The sequence below is a fragment of the Oryctolagus cuniculus genome, chromosome 17, assembly GCF_964237555.1.
Source record: "Oryctolagus cuniculus chromosome 17, mOryCun1.1, whole genome shotgun sequence".
Classification (NCBI taxonomy): domain Eukaryota; kingdom Metazoa; phylum Chordata; class Mammalia; order Lagomorpha; family Leporidae; genus Oryctolagus; species Oryctolagus cuniculus.
This window is the reverse complement of record NC_091448.1, coordinates 52428258-52455889: the sequence shown is the minus strand read 5'-3', so window position 1 is coordinate 52455889 and position 27632 is coordinate 52428258. Positions and strand designations below refer to the sequence as shown.

The 27632-nt window shown below is 58.5% G+C and overlaps 1 protein-coding gene and 1 non-coding gene across 13 annotated transcripts; both read right to left on the bottom strand.

Annotated features, from left to right (window-relative positions):
* Window positions 1–248: 248 nt before the first annotated feature.
* On the bottom strand, window positions 249–26880 carry CHD3 (chromodomain helicase DNA binding protein 3). Of its 12 annotated transcripts, none has more exons than XM_070061343.1 (40): window positions 26579–26880; window positions 21953–22065; window positions 21294–21464; window positions 20998–21122; window positions 19529–19812; window positions 19201–19331; window positions 18933–19083; window positions 18581–18756; window positions 18023–18256; window positions 17658–17864; window positions 16633–16844; window positions 15164–15295; window positions 14697–14796; window positions 14132–14323; window positions 13804–14004; window positions 13348–13485; window positions 12960–13081; window positions 12674–12847; window positions 12398–12539; window positions 12067–12198; window positions 10368–10485; window positions 10032–10156; window positions 9610–9841; window positions 9108–9274; window positions 7945–8122; window positions 7448–7513; window positions 7006–7091; window positions 6784–6917; window positions 6103–6247; window positions 5772–5934; window positions 5554–5675; window positions 5320–5455; window positions 5106–5207; window positions 4796–4924; window positions 4327–4435; window positions 4005–4137; window positions 3495–3690; window positions 2268–2765; window positions 1927–2053; window positions 249–1519 (listed from the first exon to the last, which is right to left on the bottom strand). In XM_070061343.1, the coding sequence occupies exons 1-40, from the start codon at window positions 26850–26852 to the stop codon at window positions 1279–1281; spliced, it is 6618 nt and encodes a 2205-aa protein (XP_069917444.1). In that variant the 5' UTR covers window positions 26853–26880; the 3' UTR covers window positions 249–1278. The 12 variants fall into 12 exon arrangements, with proteins under 12 accessions (XP_069917444.1, XP_069917445.1, XP_069917442.1 ...); XM_070061344.1 differs by having other exon boundaries at window positions 18933–19071; XM_070061341.1 differs by having other exon boundaries at window positions 18581–18774; window positions 20998–21119.
* Window positions 6519–6655, bottom strand: LOC127484545 (small Cajal body-specific RNA 21). Its single transcript, XR_007911608.1, has one exon. It is a non-coding gene; the product is annotated as a small Cajal body-specific RNA 21 (non-coding RNA).
* Window positions 26881–27632: the final 752 nt, after the last annotated feature.

Here is a 27632-nt window from a genome sequence, read left to right as displayed (position 1 = left end):
AGCCCCGCTCCGCTGCGCCTCCCCGAGGCCACGGAGGCAGCCACCTCCACACTGAGCTCACCACGTGGCTAGGGTGGAAAAGGAGCCCCGCGTTTCCTGAATGATCCGAGAAATAAAAACGAAGAAAAGGAAGTTAACTGAAGATTTTTTTAAAATAAAATGAAAAAGATGGATAATATGAAATGGCAGAAAGCGATAACCTTTCTTAATCCCTTACCCACCCCCAGCCAAAAATAACAGAGCACACAGAAAGGAAAGTATAATTTATATGTACAACCAATAAACCTGATACAGAAGAGGGGATCGGGCAGACAGGAGCGGGTGTGGAGAGAGACTGGGAGAGGGGCAGCAAGAAGTGAAGGGGCAGCGCAGAAGTGGGGGGTTCGCCATGCAAACTGCCACTGTCCCCGACCCGTGGGGACGGGGATGTGCCCACATCTCCTGGCCTGCCCTCCACTATTTTGCTCTAGTCCCAAAGGCAGAACAGTCCCCTGACTAGGCCCCTTGCCTGACACACTCAAATGTGGTCTGTGTGCAGGCCCTCGGAGGGCGGGCAGAAGTCCTCCAGAAGCCGAGCCCTGGCCCCGGGCGTTCCCCCAAGGCTGGCCTGTGGTCTTCTCTCCCACCCTTTCTAGGTTACCTGGGTCCCTAGAACAGGTTGGGGAGCTCCTCTTTGGCTTGAGGGAGTATCGCCCAACCATTATTCTTTTTGTGTGTGGGGGGGTCCTTGGAGGGTTAAGAATCCCAACACAAGATGCCGGTACGCAGGAGGTAACAGCCAGTGAACGGCGCCTTTATTCTGAGGCTGAACAGCAATGGGCTCCCTCCCTCGTAACTGCTCCCCCCTCCGTTGGGGGAGAGATGGGGGGGTAACATGCAGCCACCCCGCCTCTTCCCTTTCTCCCTCCCAGCGTTCATTTCATCCCTCTCTAAAAGTCCCCCTCCTCTCTGCAAAGCTCTTCTTCCCCCACAAAATTTCCTAAAGGCCAGGCAAGGCTAGTCCCCTACGTCTGCAGGAGATGGAGCTGATATTGTGGTTGGGAGGGGGGGAGACCAGGGAGGCGCCGCCTCTTTCCTCCCCACAACCGCTTACTGGGAAGCTGCGTCTATCTGGCAGTGGGGGGATCAAGGTACACGAAGACCCTGCGAACAGTCCCCCACCCAGGGCTCTTCTCACCGGCACAGTCCTCAGAGCTCGGTGGGACAGGTGCGGGGGCGTGGAGAAAGACAAAGGGCCCTTCCTGAAGACAGGAGTTGCAGAGAGGGGCCGCGGGGCGCCTAGTCCAGCGGTGGCCCCAGGGGTGGGGAAGGCGGAGGGTCGGCAGCAGGCCCCAGAGCCTGAGCAGGGGGTCGGCCTCGGGGACGGGGCCTGGGTGAAGGGCAGGCCTGGGGTCCAGTCAGTCGTCTATACAGATCACCTCCCCGGCTCGGGGCTCCTTCCGATCCAGCCCGTCTGGCACCAGTGCCCCCACCGCTTCCTTCTCCTTCTTCACCAGCACTGGAGGGCCGTTGGTGGCGGCTGTTTGCGAAGCGGGTAGGGAGAGGTGAACCCTGCGGCACTCCCAAGGTCGCATCCCGTCTGTCAGTCTCCTGCCACATGGTTCTCCTGGGAAGGGCTGGGGAGGCCTGCACGGAGCCCTCCCTCCTGCTGAGGTCCCCTGTTGTGCCGCAGCACTGAGCTCCAGTTCCAGCTCTTTCTATACCATTCTGACGTCACCTTCACCTACCCTTGAAGGGCCCCGGATGCAAGAGGCTTGGGTAGGAGCTAACCCAGCCGCAAAACTACCAAAACCCTGGGTGAGGTTTTTGACAATGGGGATGAAGAGGGGTTAAGAAAGGGATGGGAAGAACGGAGCCCAGGCGGCAGGGATGCGCCTGGCAAGGGAGGAGGGGAGGGGAGCGGCGGGAGCAGAAACCACGGCTCACCTGTGATGAAGGACCCTGCAGGCATCTGGCTGTAATTGGCGCCTGCGGCGGCCAGAGCCCCTACGGGGGCGGCGCTGAAGGCCACCCCGTACCCCGGGGGTGTGGCATAGGGACCCGGGGGGAAGGCCTGGAACAGAGAGGAGTCAGTCAGAGTCAGTCCAGGGTCCTGGAGAGCCAGGAAGCTGCAGGGGCAACCACGCAGGCAGGGAGACTCACTCGGGGGTGATGACTGCGTCTAGCAAGTTGTTTTTCCACACTGTTTAGGATTCTGATGGAGGTGTTTACATGTGTGCGTGAGGAGCACCCACAGGGAGAACTGGAGTTAGGGGCAAGAGGGTTACCGGTGTGGGGTGCGGCTCCGCGCCCTTGCTGGCCAGCCGGCTGAGGATGCTGCGCTCGGACATCTGAAGGCGGGCTGCGATGGGGGGTATTCTGGACAGCGTGGCTGGCAGGCGGGTCACGTCCGCCTTCATGTCGCTCAGCAACTCCTCCAGCTGGTTCAGAACTGGGGCCCGGGCCACGGAGAAAGAAGGGCAAGAGAAAGACAGGGAAAGAGAGAGGTGGAGCCAGGAAAAGACAGGAGTCAGGTAGAGAGAGAGACAGAGAGAGACAGAGAAAGGGGGCAGGGGTGTCGAAGAGCCAGAGACCAAGAAAGTGACAGAAGTATATGGAAAAAGGAAAGCAACTCAGGGGAAGAGAAGAAGTGTTAGGAAAAGAGACAGAGACCAGGCCACCAGAGGACAGAGAGAGGAAGAAGGAAGAAAAGGAGAACGTGGAGAGGAGGGAGATGGGGGGACATTGGAAGACACGGGGGCGGGGAGTTGTCAGAACATCCCGTACTGGAAGAGTGAGGTTTGGGGTGGGGGAGGAGGGGAGGAAACGGCAGGGGCACGGGAGGCGGGAAGTCGTGTCAAAGACTTAAGGAATCAAAGCTTTAATATGTCAGGGAAGAGGGAGGTTAGAGGATCAGTAAGTACAGATTCAAAGAATTATGAGGGTCACAGGGGCCAGGAGTCAGTCCCTCCGCCAGGCAGGATTAGATGGTTACAGGGCTCTGGGATGGAATCTATCATTAACGAGGTAGGAGGGTGTGGAAGGCAGGGTTGAGGGTCACAGGGAAGTTCCGTGGGGGCGGGGCAGAGGGGTGGGTGGGTGGTAGATTCTGCCTCATGAGCCAATGTGATCTGCAGGGTTGCAGCTGAGACTTTCCGTGGCATGCACACAGCCAAGACTCCCAATGGGGCGGTCAGAGCAGGGTGGCAGGCGTGCAGCTCCACCGCCAGTGGCCAGTGAGGAGGTCCCACTGTGTGGCGTGGGCAGGGACTCTCGGGGTAGGGGTCCCTCTACTGGGCACTGATGTGAATGCTCTCAGGCATGGATGAGGCTCGGCTCATCTTAGAGGCTACAAACCAAGCGAGTGCCAAGTGGGCTAGGGGTGGGGGTTAGGGGTGGGGGGGTGGTTCAGAGGGTAAAGGGTTCAGAGGGGTGGGGAGATTTTGAGGGGTGCGGGGTGAAGACTTACGCAGCGTTGTGGGCCCTCCCCCGCGCGGGGCCGCCGCGGCCCTTACCCTTGTGCAGGACGGCGTTGGCCGGCTTGTTCCCCGCCAGAGACTCCTTGGAGAGGTGCTGGTGGCTCTCGGCCAGGCACTCGGCCTCGGCGAAGCGGGCGTGGAGGGCCATGGCGGGGTGCGCCGGCTCCTGCGACAGGTTCAGGTAGGCCGCCCGCCGCAGCTGCTCCTCTATCACCAGCGCCTGCTCCAGGAGCTGAGGACACAGGGGTTGGGGCTGGGGGTGAACGCGGGCTCTGCCAGCAGTGGGTGAGACAACGGAAGACCCCACAGCACTGGAGACCCACTGGGTCCTCACTGCAGGCCCAGGGCACTGCCCCCCCCCCCCGCCCCCGGCTCCACACTGTGACCCCAGCATCAACCCTGATCCGGACCGCAGCCCCAAACACGAAGCTCCGCCTTGGTCTCAGCCTCGGAGGTGTGCACCTTCCCAGGGCTCCACCAGACCTGCCCACTCCCAGCCCGACCCGGGCCCTCCTGCACTCTGTTCCATTCCTCCCTCATTCCCACCTTGAACCTCCGGGCCAGGAATTTGTTTTTCATCTCCAGAAAGTTCCCCTTATTGGCCTCAGTTTTAAATGGCTCATTGATAATGGCAAACTGAGCATCATTCTGGATGTCCTGCCACCGTGCGTAGCCATGGCTGCCAATGAAGGGGAGGGAACCGTCAAGGAATTTAACAGGGACGTGCCTGCGAAAACCTCCTCCCTTTGGTCTGATCTCCCCAAAGTCTGGCACGAACGCCCCTGCTCTCAACGTGAACTCTGTCTTCTCCATGGCTCCCCTCTCCCTAAGAGGACCTTTCTCTTCCTGTATTTGTATCGAAGGATACAGGACAATCCCGGCCAGAAGCCAATAGTCATGTCTTCGGTGCCAGATCTCGTTGAGTTTCCCGGAAGAAATAGCTGCCCGCTCCTCGTTCTGCCACAGCGTATGAAGCTCTGAAGAGAAGACAGCAGACAGAACGGGCATCGGGGGCTGCAAACCACATCGCGTCCGACAGACAAGTACAGGTGGGAAGACAGCGACAGTGGGACACTAAGGGCGCCGTAGACCAGGTAGAGGCTAGGTGAGGAATGAAGTCAGGAGCAGGATTCAAGTTCGGTTGAAGAGTGAGGGTGGGATTAGAGATGCAGTTGGGAGGTGACCGAAGGACGATGCAGAGCAGGGGCCAGCGTCAGCACGCACCACCTCGTTGCAGTCACTCGAGCAGAAGGCTCAGGCACAATGAGAATTCCCTCCCCTCCCCCGCCACGAGCAACTCCCAGTGAGGCGCAGACAGGGCCAAGAACTTCCTGTACCTGTGAAGCCACCGTCTGCGATATTGAACATGAACCGGGGCTTCTCTGCCTTCTCCTCGCGGCGCCCACTGGACCGTGGCTCATCCCGGGGCCCAGGTCGAAGCTCCCGGTCACCTTTTGCATCTTCTGCTGCGACAGACAGGGCAAGGCTCACCCCTCAGGACGGTCTCCTCCCACGTCCCAGACTACCACTGGCACTGTACTGGCCACTGGAACAGTGGCCCACCCAGGACCCAGGCATTTGCAACCCCAGACTCCACCTCCCCTGATTCCCTCCGGGCCCCGGGTGTCCAGTCCTTCCACTCATTACCTCTCTTGCCCAAATCCCCTGTTTCCCTCTCCGGCCTCTCCCTGTGTTCCTGTCCATCCAGCGGCTTCTCCTCCCCCCTTTCTCCTGGCGTCGACTCTGTGGCTGTGGGAGGGGGCAGGGGATAGGAAGGGAGGCCGTCACCCTCATCCCCTGGCCCTGGGAGAGGGGATCCCCAGGTTCTAAGGCCCCATCATCCCTCAGGCCCGGCACTCACCTGACTTCTCTCTGTCCCCTCGGAACCCAGATTCGGGCTCCATCTCTCCAGGCGCCCCTGGGATCTCATCCTCTAAGGGAATCCTCCTTGGCTCCAGCCGCTCCCCAAGAGAGGGGGCAGGGCTGGGAGCCTCAGCCTAGAGGACAATGGAGTCAGGATGAGCTGGGCGCTCCCAGGCTCCAGCCCCCGGGACCCTACAGGCCCTGTCCTCAGGGGAGCCGGGCAGCCACACACCTCTGTCTCCATCTTCTCCCCAAGTCTGCTGTTCTTCTCTGGCTTCTCCTCTTGGCTTCCAGCTTCATCTTTCTCAAGAGGCGTCCTTATGCCTTCTCCTTTCTCGCTTGGAGCTGGAGTAGCTGCAGAGGGGAAGGCGGAGTGAGCAAGGCAGCCGTTCCCCGACCCAGACTCCTGACCCCACCTCTGTCTGCCCCGCCCTCCCTGCCCCTGGTTACCAGGCTTGGAGGTGCAGGGACTGTTGGTGGCAGAAGCCTCGGGAGTGGTAGGAGACGTTTTGGTCGGAGAGGAGGCTCGGGAGGAGCGCTTGGAGTCGGCGCTGGGATCAGGCATCAGCTCTGGCATTGACCAGCGCCCGTTGATGTGCTCAAACTCCTGCACCTGGTGGGTGGGCGTCATGGGCCAGAGGTCAGCTCGAGGCACCGGACACTCGGGAAGCTCCTAGCCCGTGTCTTGCCCTAGTGTGACTGCACAACCCAAGAATGGAAGACAGAGGAAAGACAGGGCCAAGGGGCCAGCTGACGCTTTGGGCGACGGGAAGACTGATACCTTCTTCTTCACGAGAGACATGACTCCGATGCGGGTCAGCACCTGCTGGCGACTCAGTCCCTCCCGGGGGACTCCATCAGCGAAGGTCTCTGAGCCGTCTGCCCCAGGCTCACACAGATGGCGCATGAACAGAGACACATAGGCCCTAGGAGCATGGGGGTGGGAGGGGGTTAGGGAGCCTCAGAAGGGGTACAGGGCAGTGAGGGAGGCACAGGAATTACTGAACTCAGGTGCCCCCAGGTTCCTCCCCTGGGCCTCTCCCCCTTGCCACTCTCAGCCCCCCAAATCCTAACTCTCCGTTATGCCCTTCCGCCCTCCCCCACAACTCTTAGGCCTTGGTGCTTTGTTCCTGGGCCCCATCAGTCAGCTCTTCATCCGTTCCACCAGCTCCTCCTGCCACGTGGCTGAGGCCAAGTAAATGTGAGGCCAGGGCAGCCAGGCGAGGCTCCTTACTTAAACGCCTCTCCAGGGGGCAGGTGCCTGGCCTGTCTCCTCTAGGCTCAGCTGAGGGGAGGTGGGGGAGGCTGAGCTCACCCCCCAGGAAACTGAGCCAGGACATGTCACACAGCAGGGAGGGTGGGATCAGTTGAGTAAGGTCACATCACGTGGTGGCCAAGAGGAAGACAGCAACGCCCAAGGCTTCCCCTTCTGTCCCACTCAGCGCCACATCCCCGCACTCACTTGAACTCCTTCTCCGTCTTGCCCCTCAGGTCCCGCACCAGCCACTGCGTGGTGAAGGCATCCTGCGGCGGCATCCCCCAGCGCATCACAGCATTGAGGAAGGCCTTCCGCTGGCGCGTGTTGAACCCCAACACCTGAGGGCGAGGGCAAGGAGGCAGGTCTTGACTTGGGCCCCAGCCTTCAGTGCCCACAGCCCCTGACGGGCCTGGGCCCAGCTCTCACCTCAATGTTGCCCCCAACTCGAGCCAGCAGTGGAGGCAGTGGCTTGTCCTTTTCATTCCGGAGCTGCCTCTTTGACTGGCGGCGCCCTGAGGGCCGAGGTGACACGGGTTATTGAGCGCATCCACCAGCGTCAGCACCCACTCCCGCAACACACGGAACTCAGGGGCGCCCTGGGTTATGTCTGAGGTACTCCTGATTTTCCTCCGAGCCTTTTCAGAACTACTCACCCAGAGAGTCTAAAAGAATCAAGTCTTACTAAAACATTAACAACAACTATTGGACACGGCAGGGAAGTAAAATGATGGAACCTTCCTAAGCCCGCAGACCATCACAATGGCGAGGTTACAGACACTTCTCTCTTCCTGCCCATCTGCAATCTTTAGTTTTTCTACCAAAAAACCATGAGGGAAGAGCACAGGGAGAAAGTCAGGAAAACAGCCACCTTCAGGACGCTCGTCAAAGTCTTCGTCCTCCTCCTCTGATCCCACCGAGTACTCCGACTGGTTATCTGTGAGGGAAACAAGGGCTCCGCGGTCAGTGACGGCTTCCTGGGTAGGCCACGCTGGGGTCCCCTCCTCTCTGGCCTCGGCCCCCTTGGGGGTGCTAGGTCACTGCCTGCAGCCTGACCTCACGGCCACATATCCTCGGCCTTGTCCACTCACTGGGCATCTCTTGTACTGCCCCGAGTCCTGCTGAACCTACTCGAAGCAATGACCTGTGGGCGTCCACAGGATTCCTCTGCAGCCCCCAGACCGTCTAAGTTGCCTGCAAGCCCACCTGGCCTCTGATGGTTCCTACCGACCCCTCCTGACTGCGTTCTCCCGAGCAGGGGAAGGCCCCGCCTCCACGCCGCTCTCTCTCTAGGCAGCCCCAGCCTCCAGGCCCCTACCCATCATGATCACGTCCTCCCTCCCCGCTTCCTGCATCCGGGGTCCTCACCCTGGTCCTCCTGAGCAGCATCGTTGTAGTTGACCTGCTTGCGGACCCGCTTGCCCTTGCCGAGGTTGCGGGCCAGGTCCTCCTGCTGCTGCTCGTAGTGGTGCCTCAGCAGCTTCTCCCAGTAGTCGGGGTCCACGTTCTCCTCCTGCTTGATGATCTCTCGCTCGATCTCCTCGATCTGAAGGGCAGCACAGCGACTGCTGGGGCCTCCTTCTCCGGTCCTTGCACCACTGCCTCTGGCAGCACCCCACCCCCGGGCTCCCCCTCAGCTCTGCCGACCTTTGTTGGACACTGGACATCTCCTGCGCCAGCCCTTGCTGCACTGCACCCTGTGCCTCTGTCACTGCTAAGCCCCTTCCCTAACCCTCTGCGTGCCCTGCACTGAGTCGCAAGTGCCCTTTTGTGCTCACCGGGACTTTGTGCCGAAGTCACTCTCTAAAGCCTAGTCTCATGTGTGAGACTACAGGTTGTTTCAGGGGCAAGCCTTTGCCATAGTGATACAGATGCCACTGGAGGTGGGCAGCACCGTGGCATGGTGGGTAAAGCCACCTCCTGCAGTTCTGGCATCACATATGGGCACCGGTGCGAGTCCTGGCTGCTCCACTTCCTATCCAGCTCTCTGCTATGGCCTGGGTATGCTGCACCCATGTGGGAGACCTGTATGAAGCTCCTGGCTCCTGGCTCAGGATTGGCTCAGTTCTGGCCGTTGCTTGCTCTTTCCCTTTCTGTAGCTCTGCCTTTCAAACAAATAAATCTTAAAAAAAAGATGCCACTTGGGGACGCCCACATCACACATCAGAGTGCCTGGGGCTGAGACCTGGCTCCTGCTAAGGTGCACCCCGGGAGCAGCAAACAAAGGCTCAATTGCTTAGGTCCCTGCCACCCACATGGGAGCCCCAGACTGAGTTCCAGGCTCCTGGCTTTGTAAAGCTCAGCCCAGCCCCAACTGTCGTGGCCACTTAGGAAGTAAACCAGCAGACTGCCTTTCAGAAAACTTTTTTTAAGTTGTTTAAGATCCACTCTGCTTTGCTGGGTGCTAGGTCAAGAGAGCAATAAAAAAACAAGAGCAATGGGTCCTGCTTGAAGGCTCCCGCTTGGAGCTCCAGAGACACGGCATCAGAGACAGCTTGGGACAGACAGCGTCCGGCCCCCACGCCCCTCACCTTGTCCTCTTCCCGCACGACGTACTGGGCCACCTTGAAGGAGCTGAGGTACTCGTTCATGTTCTGCACGTCCGTGTCCTCCGTGGCATCCTGGTTCCGGTCCAGCAGCCTGGCTATGGCCTCATTGTCATAGTGGATCACGCTGCTGTCCTCCTCCTTGTTCTCCCCTGGGGTCGGGAAACAGGACAGGGTTGCGGTTTCCCGCCAGGACCCCAGGCACAGCTCCAGGAAGGTCTGAGGAGAGCCCTCATTTCTGCCTCTTTCTGGGGAAGCCTGGAGGAGGTTCTCTCCCTGGGAGCCGATTCCAGGTTTGGTTTGGTTTGGTTTGGTTTTTTAACCCTACAGGCAGGAGAAAGGCCAGCTCTCCTCCCAGGACCACCGGAAGCAGGCTTTTCTCCCTGCAATGGCGGCAGAGCCGTTTTCCCGCCAGGGGGCCGCAGGAGCCAGGGACTCACGGGAGGGCAGGGGTCTGCTCTCAGGGAGCTGCGGGAGAGGGTCTCACCCTCATTTTCGTCCTTGAACAGTTCCTCGGTGCCAAATTTGAGGATGTCGTCAAGCTCCTGCTTGGACATGGAGCCCGCCTTGGAGCCCAGCCCCGGCCGCACCACCAGGTGTGTCAGCATCATCTTCCTCTTGGCCACCTGCGTGATTCGCTCTTCCACCGACGCCCGAGTCACAAAGCGGTAAATCATCACTTTGTTGGCCTGGCCGATGCGATGAGCCCGGCTGAAGGCCTGCAGTGGGAGAAGGCAGGGGCGGGCAGGGGGAGCAGAAGAGAGGCTGCTCACACGCTCAGGAAAGGAGGCTGGCCAGGAGGGTCTTCTCCCTCCCAGGAGAGGTCTGTGTCTGACCCCAGAGCACGGCAACCCCCCCTGTGAACCCACGGCTCCTTGCTAAACGGGGCACCACGACGTGGGTTCCCACCTGGATGTCATTATGGGGGTTCCAGTCAGAATCAAAGATGATGACAGTGTCAGCAGTGGCCAGGTTGATGCCCAGGCCCCCGGCTCGAGTGGACAGCAGGAAGCAGAACTGCTGGGCCCCAGGAGCTGGAGGTGAGAATTAAAGGACCGAGTTTTTCTTGTACCCAGCGGTTCTGTCCACGTGCCACAAGATGTTCCCTGACCACAGGCAACCATGGTCCCAGCTGAGAATCCACATGCCCCATGTGCCCCACACCAGCCCCCTCCCATCCCAGGGACTTGGCACAGTTTCTGGGGTCTCCCATGCCCACCAGAGACCAAGGCATTTCCCTCTCACCATTGAACCGATCGATGGCCTCCTGCCTCAGGGCGCCGGTGATGCCACCGTCGATGCGCTCATATTTGTAGCCTTCATAGTCCAGGAAGTCCTCCAGCAAGTCCAACATTTTGGTCATCTGGAGCAAGAGCAAAGGCGGGAGTGCAGAACACCGAGGCAGAGGGACAGGCCTGTCCTGAAGGGTCCCTTCACTCCGACCCCAGCCCTGTCAGCTCCCGCGGTGCGCCTCCCGCTACCCGCCCATCATCCCAATTTCTGCCACACTCTCCCTTTCAGACACAGGTTCTTCTCTGAGACCCGTGAAGACACCCCAGGGAAATCTATGGGCCTTCTGAAGACTGCATAAAACTAATTTTGTGTGTGGTTTTCCGGAGAGGGGACCCATGACTTTTTTTTTTTTTTTTTTTTTTGACAGGCAGAGTGGACAGTGAGAGAGAGAGACAGAGAGAAAGGTCTTCCCTTGCCGTTGGTTCACCCTCCAATGGCCGCCGCGGCCAGCGCGCTGCGGCCGGCACACCGCGCTGATCCGATGGCAGGAGCCAGGAGCCAGGTGCTTTTCCTGGTCTCCCATGGGGTGCAGGGCCCAAGCACCTGGGCCATCCTCCACTGCACTCCCTGGCCACAGCAGAGAGCTGGCCTGGAAGAGGGGCAACCGGGACAGAATCCGGCGTCCCAACCGGGACTAGAACCCGGTGTGCCGGCGCCGCTAGGCGGAGGATTAGCCTAGTGAGCCGCGGCGCCGGCCTTTTTTTTTTGACAGGCAGAGTGGACAGTGAGAGAGAGAGACAGAGAGAAAGGTCTTCCTTTACCGTTGGTTCACCCTCCAATGGCCGTCGTGGCCAGTGCGCTGCAGCAGGCGCACCGCGCTGAGCCGATGGCAGGAGCCAGGTGCTTTTCCTGGTCTCCCATGGGGTGCAGGGCCCAAGCACCTGGGCCGTCCTCCACTGCACTCCCTGGCCACAGCAGAGAGCTGGCCTGGAAGAGGGGCAACCGGGACAGAATCCGGTGCCCCGACCGGGACTAGAACCCGGTGTGCCGGCGCCGCAAGGCGGAGAATTAGCCTAGTGAGCTGCGGCACCGGCCCCCATAACTTTCATTAGAGCTCCAAAGGCTCTATGCCCCCCCTCAATCTGCCATTAAGAAACAGGGCCGTGGAGCTGGCACTGTGGCATAGCAGGTAAAGCTGCCGCCTGCAGTGCCAGCATCCCATGGGTGCCAGCTTGTGTCCGGGCTGCTCCACTGCTGATTCCACTCCCTGCTAATGGCTTGGGAAAAGCAGCAGAAGATGGCCCAAGTGTTTGGGCCCCTGCATGCACATGGGAGACCCAGATGAAGTTCTTGGCTCTTTGCTTTGGCTTGGCCCAGTCCTGACTGTTGCAGCCATCTGGGGAGTGAAGCAGCAGGTGGAGGAGCTCCCTCTCTCTGTCTCTCCCTCTCTCCCTCTAACTCTCTCAAATAAATAAATTAATTAAAAAAAAAAAAAAGCAGGGCCAGTCCCAGAGTGCTCCCCGGGGGCGCATGGCTCCTCCAGTCCGTGTAGGAGCTGGACTACACCTTCCCAAGGGGAACAGAGGCCAGGAGTGAACTAGCTGCGCCATAAACCCCTTGGGGCTTCCTTCGCATCCGTCCTCCGGCCACAGGCGGGCGGTGAGGAGCTCTTGCTGGTGCTGAGCGGCAGGAGGGCCCGCGGCCGGCTCACCTGCGAGAAGATGAGCACTCGGTGCCCCTGCTCCTTCAGCTTCCGCAGCATCTTCTGCAGCAGCATGAGCTTCCCGGACGACTTAATGAGCGCCCCACCCTCGTAAGCCCCACTGGGGAGTTTGGGGGACTCCTGAAAAGAGGGAGGAGGAGAGGATCGGCAAACACATCCCATGTTCTTAGCGGCCTAGAGTGCCAGACACCCAAATCCAGCGTCACTTTTCAAACTCCTCTACTCAAGCACCCAGTCCCCGGCCCCCGCCCAGCTGCACCCCTGTGCCCACCGCCACCTGCAAGCTGTCAGAGAACTGGGCGTTGCTCTGTGGATTTACCATAGCAGCCACGGGAAAGAGGTACGGGTGGTTGCAGCACTTCTTAAGATCCATCATGATGTTGAGCAGTGACACCTGGTTCCCTCCGCCTCGTGAGTTCAAGGCCTCAAAATTTCGAGTGAGGATGTACTTGTAGTATTTCCTGAAGGCCGGGAAAAGGGCACAGAAGAGACACAGCAAGGGAAGCAATCACGACACTGCACTCGGCCACCAGCTCCTGGACGGCTACCCCCAAATCCCCAAGCCCTCGCTCGAGCAGCCCGCCTGGCGGCTCACTTCTGCATGGGGCTCAGCTCCACTCGGACGATGAGCTCCGTCTTGGCCGGCATGTTCTTAAAGACATCCGCTTTAAGCCTCCGCAGCATGTGTGGCCCCAGCAAGTCATGTAGTTTCTTAATCTGGTCCTCTTTGGATATATCAGCAAATTCCTCCAGGAAGCCCTCCAAGTTGCTAACAGGCAGGAGAAAGCGAGATGAGTGAACAGGCCGTCAGGGCCGCTGCCCCCCAGCTCCTCTCGGCGGCGCGGCCCGCATCTCTGAGATGACCCTTGTGAGTCACTTACTTAAACCTCTCTGGGGTGAGGAAGTTCAGCAGATGGAAGAGCTCCTCCAGGTTGTTCTGCAGTGGGGTCCCCGTCAGCAGCAACTTATGATCTATTTTGTAGCCATTAAGGACCCTGAAAAACTAGAGGACAGGGCAAGGCAAGGCAGGACAAAGGGTTCATCGGCTGACCCTCAGCACTGGTCATTCCCCCTCCAGCTCCCAAACCCCTCGGGATCAGGGGCCCCAATTCCCTAGCCCTCCTCCTCTTCCAACCTGGACCTCTCCCCTGAGGCTCCCCGGAGTCCCGCCTCCCACCCTGGGGAAAGGGCCCAGAACTCTCTCTTCTGAGGGCCAGGGCAGTGGGCGGCCACTGCCCCAAGCTTTTCAGGGCCTGGACTCTCACTCACCTTGGACTGATTGTTCTTGAGTCGATGGGCCTCATCCACCACCAGACAGGCCCAACGGATGGAGCCAAGAGCTGCCTGATCGATGGTGATCAACTCGTATGATGTCAGGAGAACGTGGAACTTCACCTGTGCCTCCCTCTGCCAAGACAAGCGTTGCCCACGTGCCGCTGCCACCCGACACAGCGCACACACCTCCAGCTCCATGCTTTCACCAGACGCCCCGGCCTGACCGCGATTCCCAGAGGGAGTCAGCTAGTCCTGTCCGTCAACTTCAACTCCGAGCAGGCACAGCTGACACAGCCCCCCGACTTCCACTACAGGTCCAGCAGTGACAGACCCACGCAACTCCCGGGAGCACAAGAGGCACAAGGATGGGGGAGAGGGGGAGGTGAGTGGGGAACAAAGGAACTGGACTCCTGACGGGGGCAGAGAGGGTCTTCGAGCATATGAGCTTACCTTCATCTTAAAAGCTTTCTTGCCACCTTTTATAGCGTTGTCCTCAAAAGAGAACTCATTCTCACGAATGATGGCCCGGCTGTCCTTGTCGCCCGTGTATGTCACCACGTAGAACTTGGGTGCCCACATCTGGAACTCCCGCTCCCAGTTAATGATGGTAGAAAGCGGGGCGCTCACCAGGAAGGGACCTTTAGTGTGGCCCTGGGAGTCAAGGGAAGGGGGCCCATCAGGTGTGTACTCCAGGCCTCTGCCAACTGCCCCCCGCCACCCCCACCACCCCCTCCAGGCCTCAGCCCTGCCATCCTCCTCAGGGGCTAAAAGCCAGCACCTCCTTATAGAGGGAGTAGAGAAAGACGATGGTTTGTATGGTCTTGCCCAGCCCCATCTCATCAGCCAGAATGGTGTCGGTGCCCTGGGCCCACGAGAAGCGCAGCCAGTTCAGCCCTTCCAGCTGATACATGTGCAGTGTGCCGCCCGTGGCCGTGATAAACCGTGGCTGAGTCTCATATTTCACAGTGGGCTGTAGAGGCAAGGAGAAGGCTCAGGGGAACGCCCGGCAGCACCCCGGGTTGTGGTGCCCCTCCCCACTCCCTGGCACGGACGGCCAGCTGGATCATAGCTCCCTCTGCCATCGCCCAAGTCCCCCTTAACATCACGCCCAGGGGCGTCGCGGAGCCGGTAGGCTGGTGACAGAACCACACGCAGCTGCTGTCTCTGGTGGCTCCCTCACTCTTCTGCCAAAATTCCTAGCCACTCTTGGGGCTGGGCTGGACGCTGAGGGGAGAGCTACCATTCCAAGAGGCCCTTGAACCTCTGGGAAGTGCTGTCGGTCACCCCAGGGAAATCATTCATCAGGACTCCGGGAGAAGGGCCAAGCGAGAGGAGGGACTTACGTCGTTGGTAGGAGAACTGGGAGGCCCGTCGCCCTGCAGCTCCTTCTTCTTCTTTTTATACTTGCGGGGCTGGGCGGGGTCCTCGCCCATAATGAGTTCTCTGGGAAAGGAGCGGGTCTGAGCCAGGCCTGGTCCTCGGGATCCCCTGCTCTTTCCTGAGCCCATTCCCGACCCACATCCCACCGCCTGGAAGCCACTCCTCCTCACACCTCTTTCTCCCAGGTTCTTCACCCTCGCTCCTTTGCAGCCAGTGGAGCCAACCATCCCGGTCCTGAGCATCCTCTTATCCATCGCCCAGGCCACAGCTTCTGCCTGTTCCTACCCTGCCTCGTCGCCAACCTCACCCTACGACTGTGTCTGCCCTAGATAGCTTCGCGCTCTCCCCACTGTGTCTTCATTGTACGCCGGAGGCTTAGCTTCTAGGCTCCCGTCCTCGGCCTCCCTCCAATCCACAGCCCACCCCTCACCGGTGTCTCCAGTAGCTTTGCTTGTGGTCTTCATATTCAGGGATGTTCATCTCGTCTTCCTCCCACGTGGACTGGTCATAGGGCAAATCCCTCCATTTCACGAGATAGTGGTAATTCCCTTTTTTATCCACACTGTAGGGCAGAAGGCCAAGGAGACTGAAGCAGTGTGGATCACAAATAGAAGTCCTGACGGACATAATTATCAGCAAACGTGCACACAACTTGTCACCTAACCCTGCGCAGGCCACTGGCAGGGAGGCTAGAATGGCTGAAGTGCCATCTTCCCCCTCTCAGCTATCACAGGGCATCCCTGGGGATCCCTCGATGTCACCTGTTGGTCAGCCTCTAAGTATTCACTGAACATCTCTCTACTATGTGCCAGACACTGCTCTGGGCACCGGAGATTCAGCCATGATCAGAAAAATGACCTTATTTTTTCACAGAGTTCTCATTCTACCGGGAAGGCAGTAGTCAGATTCACATACATATGTACAGATACTGCATAATGTTAGGCAGTAGTAAATACTTAGAAGAAGTACTCGGGGCACTGATCTGATCTCTCATCTTGCTTTCATGTCCCCACTGCCAACTCATGCATTGTGTCTTCTTTTTAAAAAAGATTTATTTATTTGAAAGTCAGAGTTGTGGAGAGGCAGAGACAGAGAGAGAGAGAGGTCTTCCATCCTCTGGTTCATTTTCCAAATGGTTGCAACAGCCGGAACTGGGCTGATCCGAAGCCAGGAGCCAGGAGCTTCTTCCAGGTCTCCCACATGGGTACAGGGGCCCAAGGACTTGGGCCATCTTCCACTGCTTTTCCAGGCCAGAGCTGGATCGGAAGTGGAGCAGCCAGGACTTAAACCGGCACCCCTATGGGATTCCGGGACTACAGGCAGTAGCTTTAACTGCTGTGCCACAGCACCGGCCCCACACATCATGTCTTATGCTGCCAGAGATCAGAGGCAACAAAGACAAAAGAAGGGGCCAGTGGTGTGGTGCAGAGCGTTAAGTGGCAGCCTGTGATGAAAGTATCCCATACAGAGCACCAGTTAAGAGTCTTGACTGCTGTTTTCAACCCAGCTCCCTGCTAATGTGCCTGGGAAAGTAGCGGAAGACGGCCCAAGTACTTGGAACCCTGCCACCCATGTGGGAGACCCAGATGGAGTTCCAGGCTCCTGGCTTTAGCCTGGCCCAGCCTCGGCCATTGTGGCCATGCAAGGAGTGAAACAGTAGATGGAAGATCCCTCTCCCTCCTTCCGTTGCTTTGCCTTTCAAGTAAATAAATTAATAATAATAATAATAATAATAATAATAGAAAAGACAAAAGAGGCAGCACTCGGCTGGACTTTGCTCCCGGTTTCTTTTATCCCCAGAAGGGCTGCAGCTCCAGCAGGAGCTATCAGGGTTTCCACTGATGACTTGGTTTAATCAGCAAACAGGAGCATGGGGCCTTCCCTGGACCAGGGCGTCACCTGTGGTTAATAATCCGGTGCACAGTCATCCACTCGGGCTTGATGCCGAAGCGATAGTACTTCTCCTCCATCTCGGCATAGTGTGGGTCTTTCACCTTGCGTTTGTCACTCTTCCCATCATCCTCACCAGAGCCGTAGTCTAGGGGTGGGGGCTCATCCATGTCATTCTTCCGCTGATAGTTCCGGTACATGACCAAGTGGAAGATCTCCAGCTGATGGGTCGGAGAGAAAGGGCGAAGAGGTGGTCCCCACATCCAGAGAGAACAGAGGCAACAGAGGCCAGCGGGAATGGGATGGGGAAGGGGAGCCATGAGAGAGGCAGGAGAACAGATGCGGTGTACTGTTCAGAACAGCCAGAAGGGCTGGCACTGTGGTGCAGTGGGTTAACGCCCTGGCCTGAAGCACTGGCATCCCATATGGGCGCCGGTTCAAGACCCAGCTGCTCCACTTCCAATCCAGCTCTCTGCTGTGGCCTGGGAAAGCAGTAGAAGATGGCCCAAGTGCTTGGGCTCCTGCATCTATGTGGGAGACCCGGAAGTAGCTCCTGGCTCCTGGCTTCGGTCGGCACAGTTTCAGCTACTGCGGCCAATTAGGGAGTAAACCAATGGATGGAAGACCTCTCTTTCTCTCTCTCTCTCTCCCCCTCTCCCTCTCCCTCTCCTCTCTTTGTGTAGCTCTGACTTTCAAATAAATAAATAAATCTTAAAAAAAAAAAAAAAAACAGCCAGAAGACAGGACCTGCTGGGTATGCCATGAGCAAAAAGAAGCAGGAAATGGGGTTCCTGAGACTGGGGACACTGACAGGACGTGGAAAAACGTAGACAAGGGAGGAGAGGAAGGTAAGGAAGACTGTCATATCTAAGGGAAGAAAGCTCCCAGAGACAGGACTGCAGAGCAAACTCAAGGAGTGGGTCGGCTGCGAAGGCCACAGGCCTGAAGGAGCCCAGAGAACAGACGGCTACGAGAGATGAGAATGGCAGCAGAGGGGGGGTCTCAGGAGAGGGGGAGAGGACAGCCCCGTGTACCTGCAGCTCCTTGGCCCAGGAGCAGTGCCAGTAGGACAGTCCCACCCACTTGACGAAGAACTCTCGCTCCGATCTGCCTTGAAGAGGACGGGGAGGTGGGACATCTGGGTTCCCATCTGCCTGCTGGGGGGCAGCAGGCACTGCCACAGGTGGCTCCCCCCATCGCCAATGCAGGATCTTCTGTACACGACCCTTTAGCACGGGGCACTTTGGATGTACACAAACAAGGAGGGAGAAACAAAGAGGCAAAAAAAAACAGCCTGTCATTAGGATAGGGGACGGAGAAAGGAAGAGGTGGACATCTGGGCCTCAGGTTGGACAGGGGTCAGGGCTGACCATAAACATCAAGACGCGGCTGCACTCACTGTGCATCGGGGACAGAGCCATTCGCCATTGGGGATGTCGGGCAGGGGAGGGTTGAGACAGTGGATGTGGTAGGAGGAGATGCACGCGTCGCAGCACAGGAGCTCCCCGCCGTCCTTGCACACGCGGCAGTACTCCATGTGGTCGTCCTCCTCCTCCTTCTCGCCTTCCTCCTCCCCCTCCTCCTCGTATTCTTCCTCTTCCTCCTTGGCCTCCCACTGGACCCCCTCCTTCTCCTGGGGGGTGGGGGCGAGGACAGACACAGAGGTGGACAGAAGAAAGGAGATAAACAGTGAGATGGCAGGGCTGCAAGACAGCAGCAGGGACAGGACACCCGAATCCTAGAGGTGCAGGGCGGCCTGGAGGGCAACTGAGGAACACGGCTCCCCAGCTTCCCACACACGCCAATTCCAGGGGTAGAGATGTGGGCAAGGTTCAAGCTAGGATCCCGACACAGAAACATCTGTTTACGAGAAGCCCAGGCACCTGGGTGTGAGAAGAGGAGGAGTGAGGCTGAGGAGGAAGAGACGGGTGGGTTTCTGAGGGCTCCAAGTACTCACACAGTGGGGGCAGCTCCATTTGCCCTCAGGAGCCCGGTCCAGCTCAGGATCAAGGCAGACGAGGTGGTAGGCACGAGGGCAGGTGTCGCACAGAATAATTTCCCCACCCTGCTGGCACACCTCACAGTAATCCTGGTGATCCGTCTCGTAGCCATCAACCTCCTCCTCCCCGGCCACTGCAGGACAGCCCAGGACTGTCATATACCCCAGTGGAGGCAAAGGGGACAGAGAGAAAGACAGGGAGGGAGGGAGAGAGGGAGAAACAGATTGAATACAAAAGTCAAAATTGGAAATAAAAAGCAAAGAAAGAGGAAGGCTGACTGACAGCACGCACCCAGCCAACACCCCTTACCCTTCTTCTTCTTCCGTCCTGGCCGCCCTCTCTTTAGCTTCTTGGTGCGGACAGGGCCGTCAGGCCGGCCTGAGGCACTATGGACACTGCCACTGTCCAGGTCTGACTCCTCAGCCTCGGGTTCAGGGCCCTCATCACTCTGAAAAACATACTGCCCATAGCCCCGTGGCCGTCAGTGAGGCGGCCCTCGCTGCACCCCCCCTCCCAGGCCTCTGGCTCCTGCTTCCTCACAGGCCCCAGGCGTTCAGCAGACAGGGGGGCCACTCACCGAGCCCCCCTTCTTCCTCTTGCCACCCAGCAGCCCTAGCTTGATTTTGAGTGGTGCCATCTTCTTTCCCCGGAGCTTCTTGCGTCCATCAGGCACTCGGGGGCTCTTACTCCGCCTCTTGTGCCCTGGACCTGGATGAGGTGCAGAGATGAGGGGAGAAAACAGGTAATGACGTCCCCTGGAACAACAGAGGTCACGGGGCCTCTGGACTCCTCCGTGAGCTACGGTTTCACTAAGATCCCCTTCCTGGAAAGTATCTCCCCTCCCCGGGGAAGGCATGGGCTGTTTGGAGGGTGGGATAGAGCTGCTGCAAGAAGAGGCCCCCTACCTTTGCCCTCTTTGGTTTTGGCTCTTCGGATGGGTGGGGGCTGGATATCAACAGCAGGGGGTGGTGGAAGGGTGGGGGGTCCGGAAGGTGCTATGGGGGTAGCCGATGAGACAGCAGCTGACACCTGCTCAGCTACGGCTGCTGCTGCCGCCGCCGCCGCCGCCGCCACAGCAGCTGCTGACCCCTTGAAGGGGTTATTGGCGCTGAACTCTCTCCACTTGGCCCCAAGGATGGTCATCATCTTGGACATTGGGATCTTAGGATTCTTCTTAGCGATCAGGGGCCTGTAAAAACAGCAGCAGAAACTCGGACCCATCACAGATGGTCTGGGAAAACTGCCATCTCCCCAAGTCTGTCAAGCCTACATCCACGCTAGGATTCCTGCGTGGTGAGAAAATGTCCCGTTAAGAAAAACATCGATTTGAAAAATAAATAAATAAAAAAGTTTCAAAAGGAGCAAGTTTCAACAAGTACAAGAAACGAAACAAAAAGAGTAATGTCTGCTTTTGCACACCATTTTACAGTTCATAAAACGCTTTCACACACGTCACGGTCCTATCTCATCTCACACTGACAGCGTGAGTTGCTATGCGCTCTGCATTTTACTAACACGTTCCAGAGGCCCTGAAGAAGGGTTCTCATGGGACGCAGTGTGAAAGAGCTGGGCCAGGCCGGTTCTGCTAAGACCTTCTGAGGGCTCCAAGTACAAAAAGCACTGCTCTTGGCACTGACACAGGTGAGACAGCATGTCTCAAGACAGCAGTGGGCTCTGAACACGCCCTAGGCGCCAGGCACTGACTGTACTGGTTTCCAATCGTTCAATAGTCACCAAATCCGTACCGATTCCAATGAGGCATGTGCTGTTACTGTACAGATAAGGAACCTGCAGATCAAAGAAGTTAAACAACTTGCCCAAGGTGACGCCAGATCCTGAACCTGAGTGGCTGTAACCAGGGCACTGAACTGCTATGTTCAGGTGCCTCCTCCCCAAAACATCCTCACTGTCCTCTCCTCTGCTCTGAGAGCCACCTGAGGTCCCACTGCCAGCAGGGCATCTTCCACCGTGACCTGACCCCAAGGAAGGGGCAGAGAACTGGATGACCGAGTAGAGAAAATGCAAGAACGCGGATGGTCTCCTGCGTGTCCAGTCCAAGGGGAGTCATGGAAGAGAAGATGGACCTGTCAGAGCAGCGGAGGCCCACTCCGCCCTACCCTCACCGGACACTGCTGCTGAACAGTTCGCCAGCCGACCACTAGGATCTGCTCTCGCCCACCCCACCCCTCAGTGAAGGCTTCTTAACTGGGATCCCAGGATCCTCGCGAGGCCGGGGGTTCCTTGGAACTATACACGGGGATTTTGTGTGCATGTGCTGTGCATTTCTCTGGAGAGCGGCTTCCTAGCCTTCAACAGCTCCTAGAAGGGGTCAGGGCCTCCCTAGGCTGTCTAGGCTCTCCCAGTCTTGCCGCACCTCATGAACTGGCTGAAGGCTTTGTAGTTGGTGAGCGTGTGGTAATCCTCCTCAGAGAACACGTGCTCCACGTCCTCCAGGCCCCACGTGAGAAGCAGGGTTGCTGAGGACTTCTGCTCCACCTGCTGCAGAGACAAGCAGGCGTCAGTGAGCCCGGGCACGCCTTCCCACTCACCCACCAGCTCTCCTGGGCTTCCCCCCACTGGCTGCCTCTCACCACAGCGCCCGCGGCGTCCCCCTCTGCTCAGCCTACCTTGGATGCCGACTTCTCACCTTTGCTCCCTAATCCCACTCACCTTCTGCCCCCCGTCGCCTTCCCCTTTTTTCCTCCGTTTCGTCTTCTTCTCCTTTTTTTCCCGGTGCTTCCGTCTTCGTTTCCGACCCGGTCCGGTCCCATATTCACTGCCCCCACTCTCTGACTTCTCCCGGTACTCATCTCGCTCGGAGCCAAACTCCTCCTCACTGTCCTGAGGAAGAGAAAGAGAAACAACATGTCTTCCTCTTCACCGTCGCCAGGAGCCGTTCTCGGCACGTAACATATCTGATCTCTCTCTTCATCGTCATGACAGTCCTGTGACAAAGCAACCAACTCATTTTTATTCACTTTCTTTTTAACAGATGAAGAAACTGAGGCACGGTGACCTCAATAAACTGCCCAGGAAGACAGAGGACTGCTGGGCTCTGAACTCGGTGCAGAACCTGTGCTTTCAACGGCTTCTCTTTGCTGCTAAGGTGCAAACACCAGGACAACCCAGCTCTTCACGAGGCTGCAGAGAGGTCGGGGCCCCAGGGCTGTGAGGCACCGGCCAATGGGGCCTGGGCAGGGGGTGGTTCAGGCCTCTGACTCCAGGACAATCCCTCCACTCCCACCCAAATAATGAGGACCAGAGAAAATGTGTGTCCCTGGGACTGAGTCTCCTGCATCTCGCCAGAGGCAGGAATTCTTGACACTTACAAGCTTTTTGCGTTTTCGGGGTTTTCCCGGCTTATTCTCCTTCTGCTTCTTGGGTCCTCGCTTTCTCTTCTTCACACCCAGTGCTGAAGGCAGCAGTCGAATGTCATCCTTATCTTTGGAGCAAAGAGTAGCACAGCACCTAAGCCTCTAGGCCCTCAGCCTCCGATGCCCCTAGACCCATGGCCCCTTCCCCATCTCCTCGGTTCCCACTCTCTAGGAACACAAGACTTTAAGCCTCCAAACCTTGCCTCCCTTCGCTGGATGCAAACAAAGTGTTTCCAGTACTCTGGGATGCTCTGGTTCTGAATGGGAGGTCAGGGGTCAGAAGGGAATCGCGGCCAAGCCACTCCCTTCTCTCCCCTCCTACTAACAAGGGACCAGGCTTTAGGCCATGGGCTCTGACTGTGGCAGGTCCTTTCAGTCGCCGCCAGGGCTCCTCCTGCCTTCCCCCTCACTTCGCCAGCTGGCATCCTGCCCAGGAACTGGGGAAGCCATGCCCAGCTGCTGGCCTGGCCTGACCCCAGCACTTGGAGTGGGGAGACACAAGCTGGCAGCTCCCTAAGCCAGATGCTGAGAAGGGAGAGCCAAAGGTGGACACCTGGGTTCTCACACTAACACCCTGGGGCCCTGACGGTCGCTTTTGCCAAAAGGGAGGCCTCTATTTACATTTCTCGGGTTAATCACCAGGCACCCGTCACCCTAACGCGGTCCTGGAGGAGAGGAAACCCTCAGCTGGTCATTTTCACTTCTTGCCCGCGGGATGGTAAGTGTCCGCCTCCTCCATCACAGCTTAACCCCGCAGGGGGAAGTCCTGTGAAGGAGGCTCCTCCTCCTCCCCCCAGCCTGGAACCTGCCTTCAAGTCTGCCCGTATCCTAACCCCTCTGAGAGCTCAGGAGTTGTGCCCTTTGCCCCCCGGTCTCACCCCACCTCCGTATCTCACCTCAGACATCCTAACCTGTCCAGATATATGCAGTATGGGAGTCCCACACAGGTGCAGGCACAGACGCACCCAGCGTGTGCTTTCCTAAACGCACGCATGCACCCACTCACACACACACACCGCTCAGGTGCACAAATCCAGAGGGAGGTCTGTACCTGCGGGGAAAGGCCCCTGGCTTTCTCCCCAGATGGTTCTGTCAGAGGGCCTGGGGCAGGTTCCTCTCTGATGTGCCCCCACCCTCCCCCCATTCTCCGTGACCCCTGCCAGTCTGCAGAGGCTTGGGGGCCAACTGCTCAGCGCGGACTAAGACTGGACGCCACACTGACATGGGACCTGTTTGCCTCCCGCCCCCACTAAGCACTAGACTAACCAGCCAGACCTGTCTTGTTTGGGCAGAGCAGCTGATGTGGAAGGGAAAGCCTGGGCCTGACCCATCCCCTCGCTCTAGGACACACAATCTTTCCTCCTTCCACAGCCAAAGGAACACTGCCACGATTAATACACGGGAGGCCGCAGTTTCCATTGCCTCAGCATCCCGACATACCTCCTTCCTTCAGTGCTACCTTTCCTCCTAATTCCAGAACCCTGCATCCTCTGGTGCAGGGAGAACTCTCTCTGTGTGTGTTGGGGGGGGGGGGGGAGGTGCACCTGTCCAAAGCCCCCGTGTGAAAATGGCTGTAGTAGAATGTCAGGGAGCCGCTCCCCCTAGCCCCAGGGCCTGGGACTAACAGGGGCTGCTGGGGCAGTGGCAAAGGCAGGCCAACTGGCTAAGGATCAGGGAAGTGGCCTCGGTCACCCCAGCCTGGGGGTGGGGGAGGGAGCGGGGAACACAGCCTGTGAACTCCACTGGTCACCCCAGCAGGAGGTTCCCGAACTTGGGCAGACGTCGGTGGCGGCGAGACGCAAAGAAGGGCGAGGAGAGCAAGGGAGGGTAATAAAGCAAATCTAAGTCCCAACCTCTGTCTCAGCAGCCACTCAATGCTGGCCTGGAGCCCAGACTCTCCCACATCCCGGCTCGGATCTCGGGAAGGCGGGGAGAGAGGAGGGCGGGCGCGGAACGGAGGCGGAGCCTGGCGGCCGAGGAAGCGGGAGGAGTCTCGGCCGAAGCCTCGCCTCTCGCCCGCCCCTCTCTCCTAATCTCACCATCAATCTCTCACACATATATTTATTTTTTCTCAAATTCCCCTCCCTCCCCCACAACGAACCACCATAATAGGTCTGCTGCACATGCGTACTGCTTGTAGGGGGTGGGTTTGTATTTTCAGACCTTTTGCAAAGAAACTACCAGAATTTTCCGCACCACCCACAATCATTCCCCACCCCCACACCCCCAAGGAATCACGTCTATATATTATGTTATATTATTTCTCTAGACTTGCCAGAAGGGGGAGGGAGAAGAAATGAGTTTTGGGCTTCCTGCTCCCTTCCCCCACCAACACGAGTGCTATTATTTTAAACGTTTAACAATGTAAGGAGACTGGAGAGAGGGGGAAGGGATAAAATTGGTCTTGGGTAAGAATGTAAAACAAAATGGTGAGAATCAAGGCAGTAGGAATGAAAAACAATGGAAACCTCAGCTCTGTACGAATTCAGGTTCTAGAGAGGGATGGGGGGGGGCAGCCAGAACGAATTTCCTTAGAGGAGGCTTATTTTCCCCGCACTAAGGTAGACAGAAATAATTGAGCAAGCTAAAAATATTTCCCCAAAGTTTTACCTCAGTAAGTCATTGGAGGGGGTCTATCTGGGTCATTCGTTTGACTTGGGAGGGCGGAAAAGGAGAGGAAATCACCCCGGGCACCCGAGGCGAGGGGGTTTCATTTCAGATATGAAATTTTTGAAGCGTCTGCCGGTTGTTCGTCTATTCAGAAACCAAAGAGGGGAAGGGGAGGGAGGACTGACACAAAGACCCAGCTCAACCTCGGGTTCCTTCACGCTTCTCCCCCTCACGCATGCGGATCGAGGGCTGAAAATACGAAAATACCCCAGATTCCGAGTCGGGGATACAGATAGGTGAGAGCTGCCAACCGCCTAACGGGACCTGCCCTGCTTTCTCGCCCCCTTTTTAGCACCCCTGCTGCAGGCAGCCCTCTCCCCACTTTCTTTATTCCCGTTCTCAGCGCGGAAGCAGCGGGCTCTCTGGGATAACTTTTTGCAAAACTTTCCCCTCTTCAGACCAGCCTCCCGGACGGGGATCTCTATCCAATTTCCCTCAGAAACACTTTACTTTCTCCCCCACGGGGCCCCACGGGGCAAAGCACCTCACACTCCCTCAAAAGTTGTCTCAATCACACAGGAACACTTGCCACCTAAGCCACACCAATCAATATGACAGCTTTACAAAGATCATGAAGTTTGGTGCATTTGTGCTGCGTGGCTGCCGGAGGCCTGGGGCTGGGCTGTCCCATCTCATTCCCTAAGCGGCCCCGGCCACCGAGATGCTCAGCTAGCCTAAAGCCTAGAAGTCACTCCCCAGGCAGGGTGGTCCCTGTCCGGTCACTGCTAGGTGCTTACTGCACAGCAGCGGTCTGTCCTCTCCACCCCTGCAGGGTGCCCGGTGACTTGTCACCCCGGGGAGGGGTGCCAGTGATGGTCAAGCTGCAGCACAGCTGGGTGGGCAGTTCCCCACCCCCACCCCCAGCGTGGTCAGCGTGTAGGTGGTTTGAGCGGAGTGAGTGACAGTGAATGGCAGCCACGTGAGCGTCACAGCTGGGCAGTTCGGCCACCCCAGACAGACGGGGTCATGGGGGGGAACTCCCCTGCACTTGACACAAAAGAGCCCAGAGCAGAGCAGAAGTGGGTGGAGCTGGGGGCACCCTCGGTCCCCAGACACTCTCCTCTCGCTCCCTATCTTAAGGGACTCTGCTCTCCCTATCCCGGGGTTGGAGGGGCCGGCTCAAGTCTTACTCCAGGAAGTGGTCTGCGCCGAAGTGTGGCAGTAGTCCTCAACCGCCCGCAAACATTCACGCGACCCCTCCCCGCGTGTCACCGCACGCCCTGGAGTTGGCGGGCACCGAAGAAGTCCCCGCAGGTGGAGGTGGGGTTCCAAAGGACACCGTCCCCCGCCCTGCCTGTCCCAATCCTGGCCAGAGGGGCCAGAGCAGCCGTCTGCTCCACACACGGAAACCCCACTCTCCCTCAGTCCAAACCCACCGGGGCCGAGACCCGAGGGGGAGCTCCCGCGGCCGCCCCTCCCCCACGCGCCCCTCCCCCACGCCGCCGTCCGGCCACCAGGGTCTCCGCGGTCCTTCGCTTGGCCAGGGAGGGGGCCCTGGCTTCGCCTCGGCCGTTTCCTGCCTACCCCCTCCCCGCCGAGAGTAAAAAAAAAAAATCTCCTCCTCCTCCTCCCCCGAAAGCCGCGACCGAGTGGCCCGGTCCGCGCGCGCAGCTCGCGCCCAGCGCTCTCCAGCCCGGGCGGCGGCGGCGGCGGTGGCGGTGGCGGCGGCGGCGGCGGCGGCGGCGGGGGAGGGGTGCGGCGGGGGAGGGGAGGAGGCCTGGCCCGGCGGCCGTCGCCGCCACCCGCCCGGACCGCCCGGACCGCCGCGGGCCGCCGGGCCCGAGACGGCGCCCCGCGCCCCGGATTCGCCTCGGCTCGGCCGCGCGGTGGGTGCCTCGCCCCCGCCCGGCTTCGCGCGCCCGCGTCTCCCACTCGGGCTGGGGGCGGGGGGGAGTTGGGGCGGCCGCTTACCTGGCGGCGGGGGCGGCGGCGGCGGCGGGGGCAGCGGCGGCGGCGGCGGCGGCGGCGGGAAGAGGTGGCAGCCGGGGGGGTTGTGGCGGTCGCGGCCCCGGTCGTGGCCCGGCCCGCGCCCGAGTACTCCCTCGTCGTCGTCCTCCTCATCGTCCTCGTCGGCCGCCTCCACCTCCTCCTCCTCCTCGTCGCCCTCTTCTTCCTCTTCTTCTTCCTCCTCCGACACCACCATCTCCTCCTCCTCCTCCTCCTCGTCCCTCAGAGGGGAAGCCATCCTGTGGCTCTGGCCCCCCCACCACCCCCCCACCCACCGCCCGCCCGCCTCCCCCACCGCTACCACCACCACCTCCTCCTCCTCCTCCTCCTCCTCCTCCTCCTCCTCCTCGGCGGCAGCGTCCTCCTCCTCCTCCTCACCGCCTCCCCCAGCCCCCCAAACCCCCGGGCCACCCCCCTCCAAAACCCCCACCCTCGGGGCGGCCGTCTGAGGAGGGGGGCCAAACCACCCCTTAAAATTTTCTTGGAAAAAATTGAGAGACTTTTAACCCTCTTTCTTTCCTCCCAAGAGAACAAGAAAGGGGAATTAAAAAAAATTGTGTGTGTGTATATGTGTGTGTGTGTATATATATATGTATATATATAAAAGTTTTCGACTTTTCTCTACCCCCCTCTCCGTTGCTTTAAATATATTTAAATTCTGAGGGGGGCGCTCAGAAATATTTCACAGAGCTGAGGCACTAAGATGGCCGCCTTGAAATTATTTTTAAAACAACCCCCCCTCCAGCACCGCCACCCCCTCCATAAAGAAAGAGAGGGGGGAAAATCCCCTTTTAAACAAAATGGCTGGCTTAATATTTCATGTTTCACCCCCCCCATTCTCCTCTCTGTTGTACCCCCATCTCCAAGCTTCTACCCAGAAACCCACAAATTTCCCCCTTTTTTCATAACTGATTAGTGAACAGATTAATAGAGATATTTTCCTTGTGTACTGAAGTGTGTGTGTGTGTGTGTGTGTGTTGGGGGGGCATGAAGGATTTCTGCATAAAACAAAAATGGC

Bases quoted from the DNA above. Each gene is read 5' to 3' on its own strand.
- CHD3 (XM_070061339.1), bottom strand. From the start codon at position 26,852: ATGGCTTCCCCTCTGAGGGACGAGGAGGAGGAGGAGGAGGAGATGGTG. The intron at 19,813-20,997 runs GTGCGGCAAGAC...CTGTTTTTACAG, and splicing joins GCCTTCAGCCAGTTCATGAG to GCCCCTGATCGCTAAGAAGA. The intron at 4,138-4,326 runs GTATCCTTCGAT...CTTCATTGGCAG, and splicing joins CTTCTGGCCGGGATTGTCCT to CCATGGCTACGCACGGTGGC.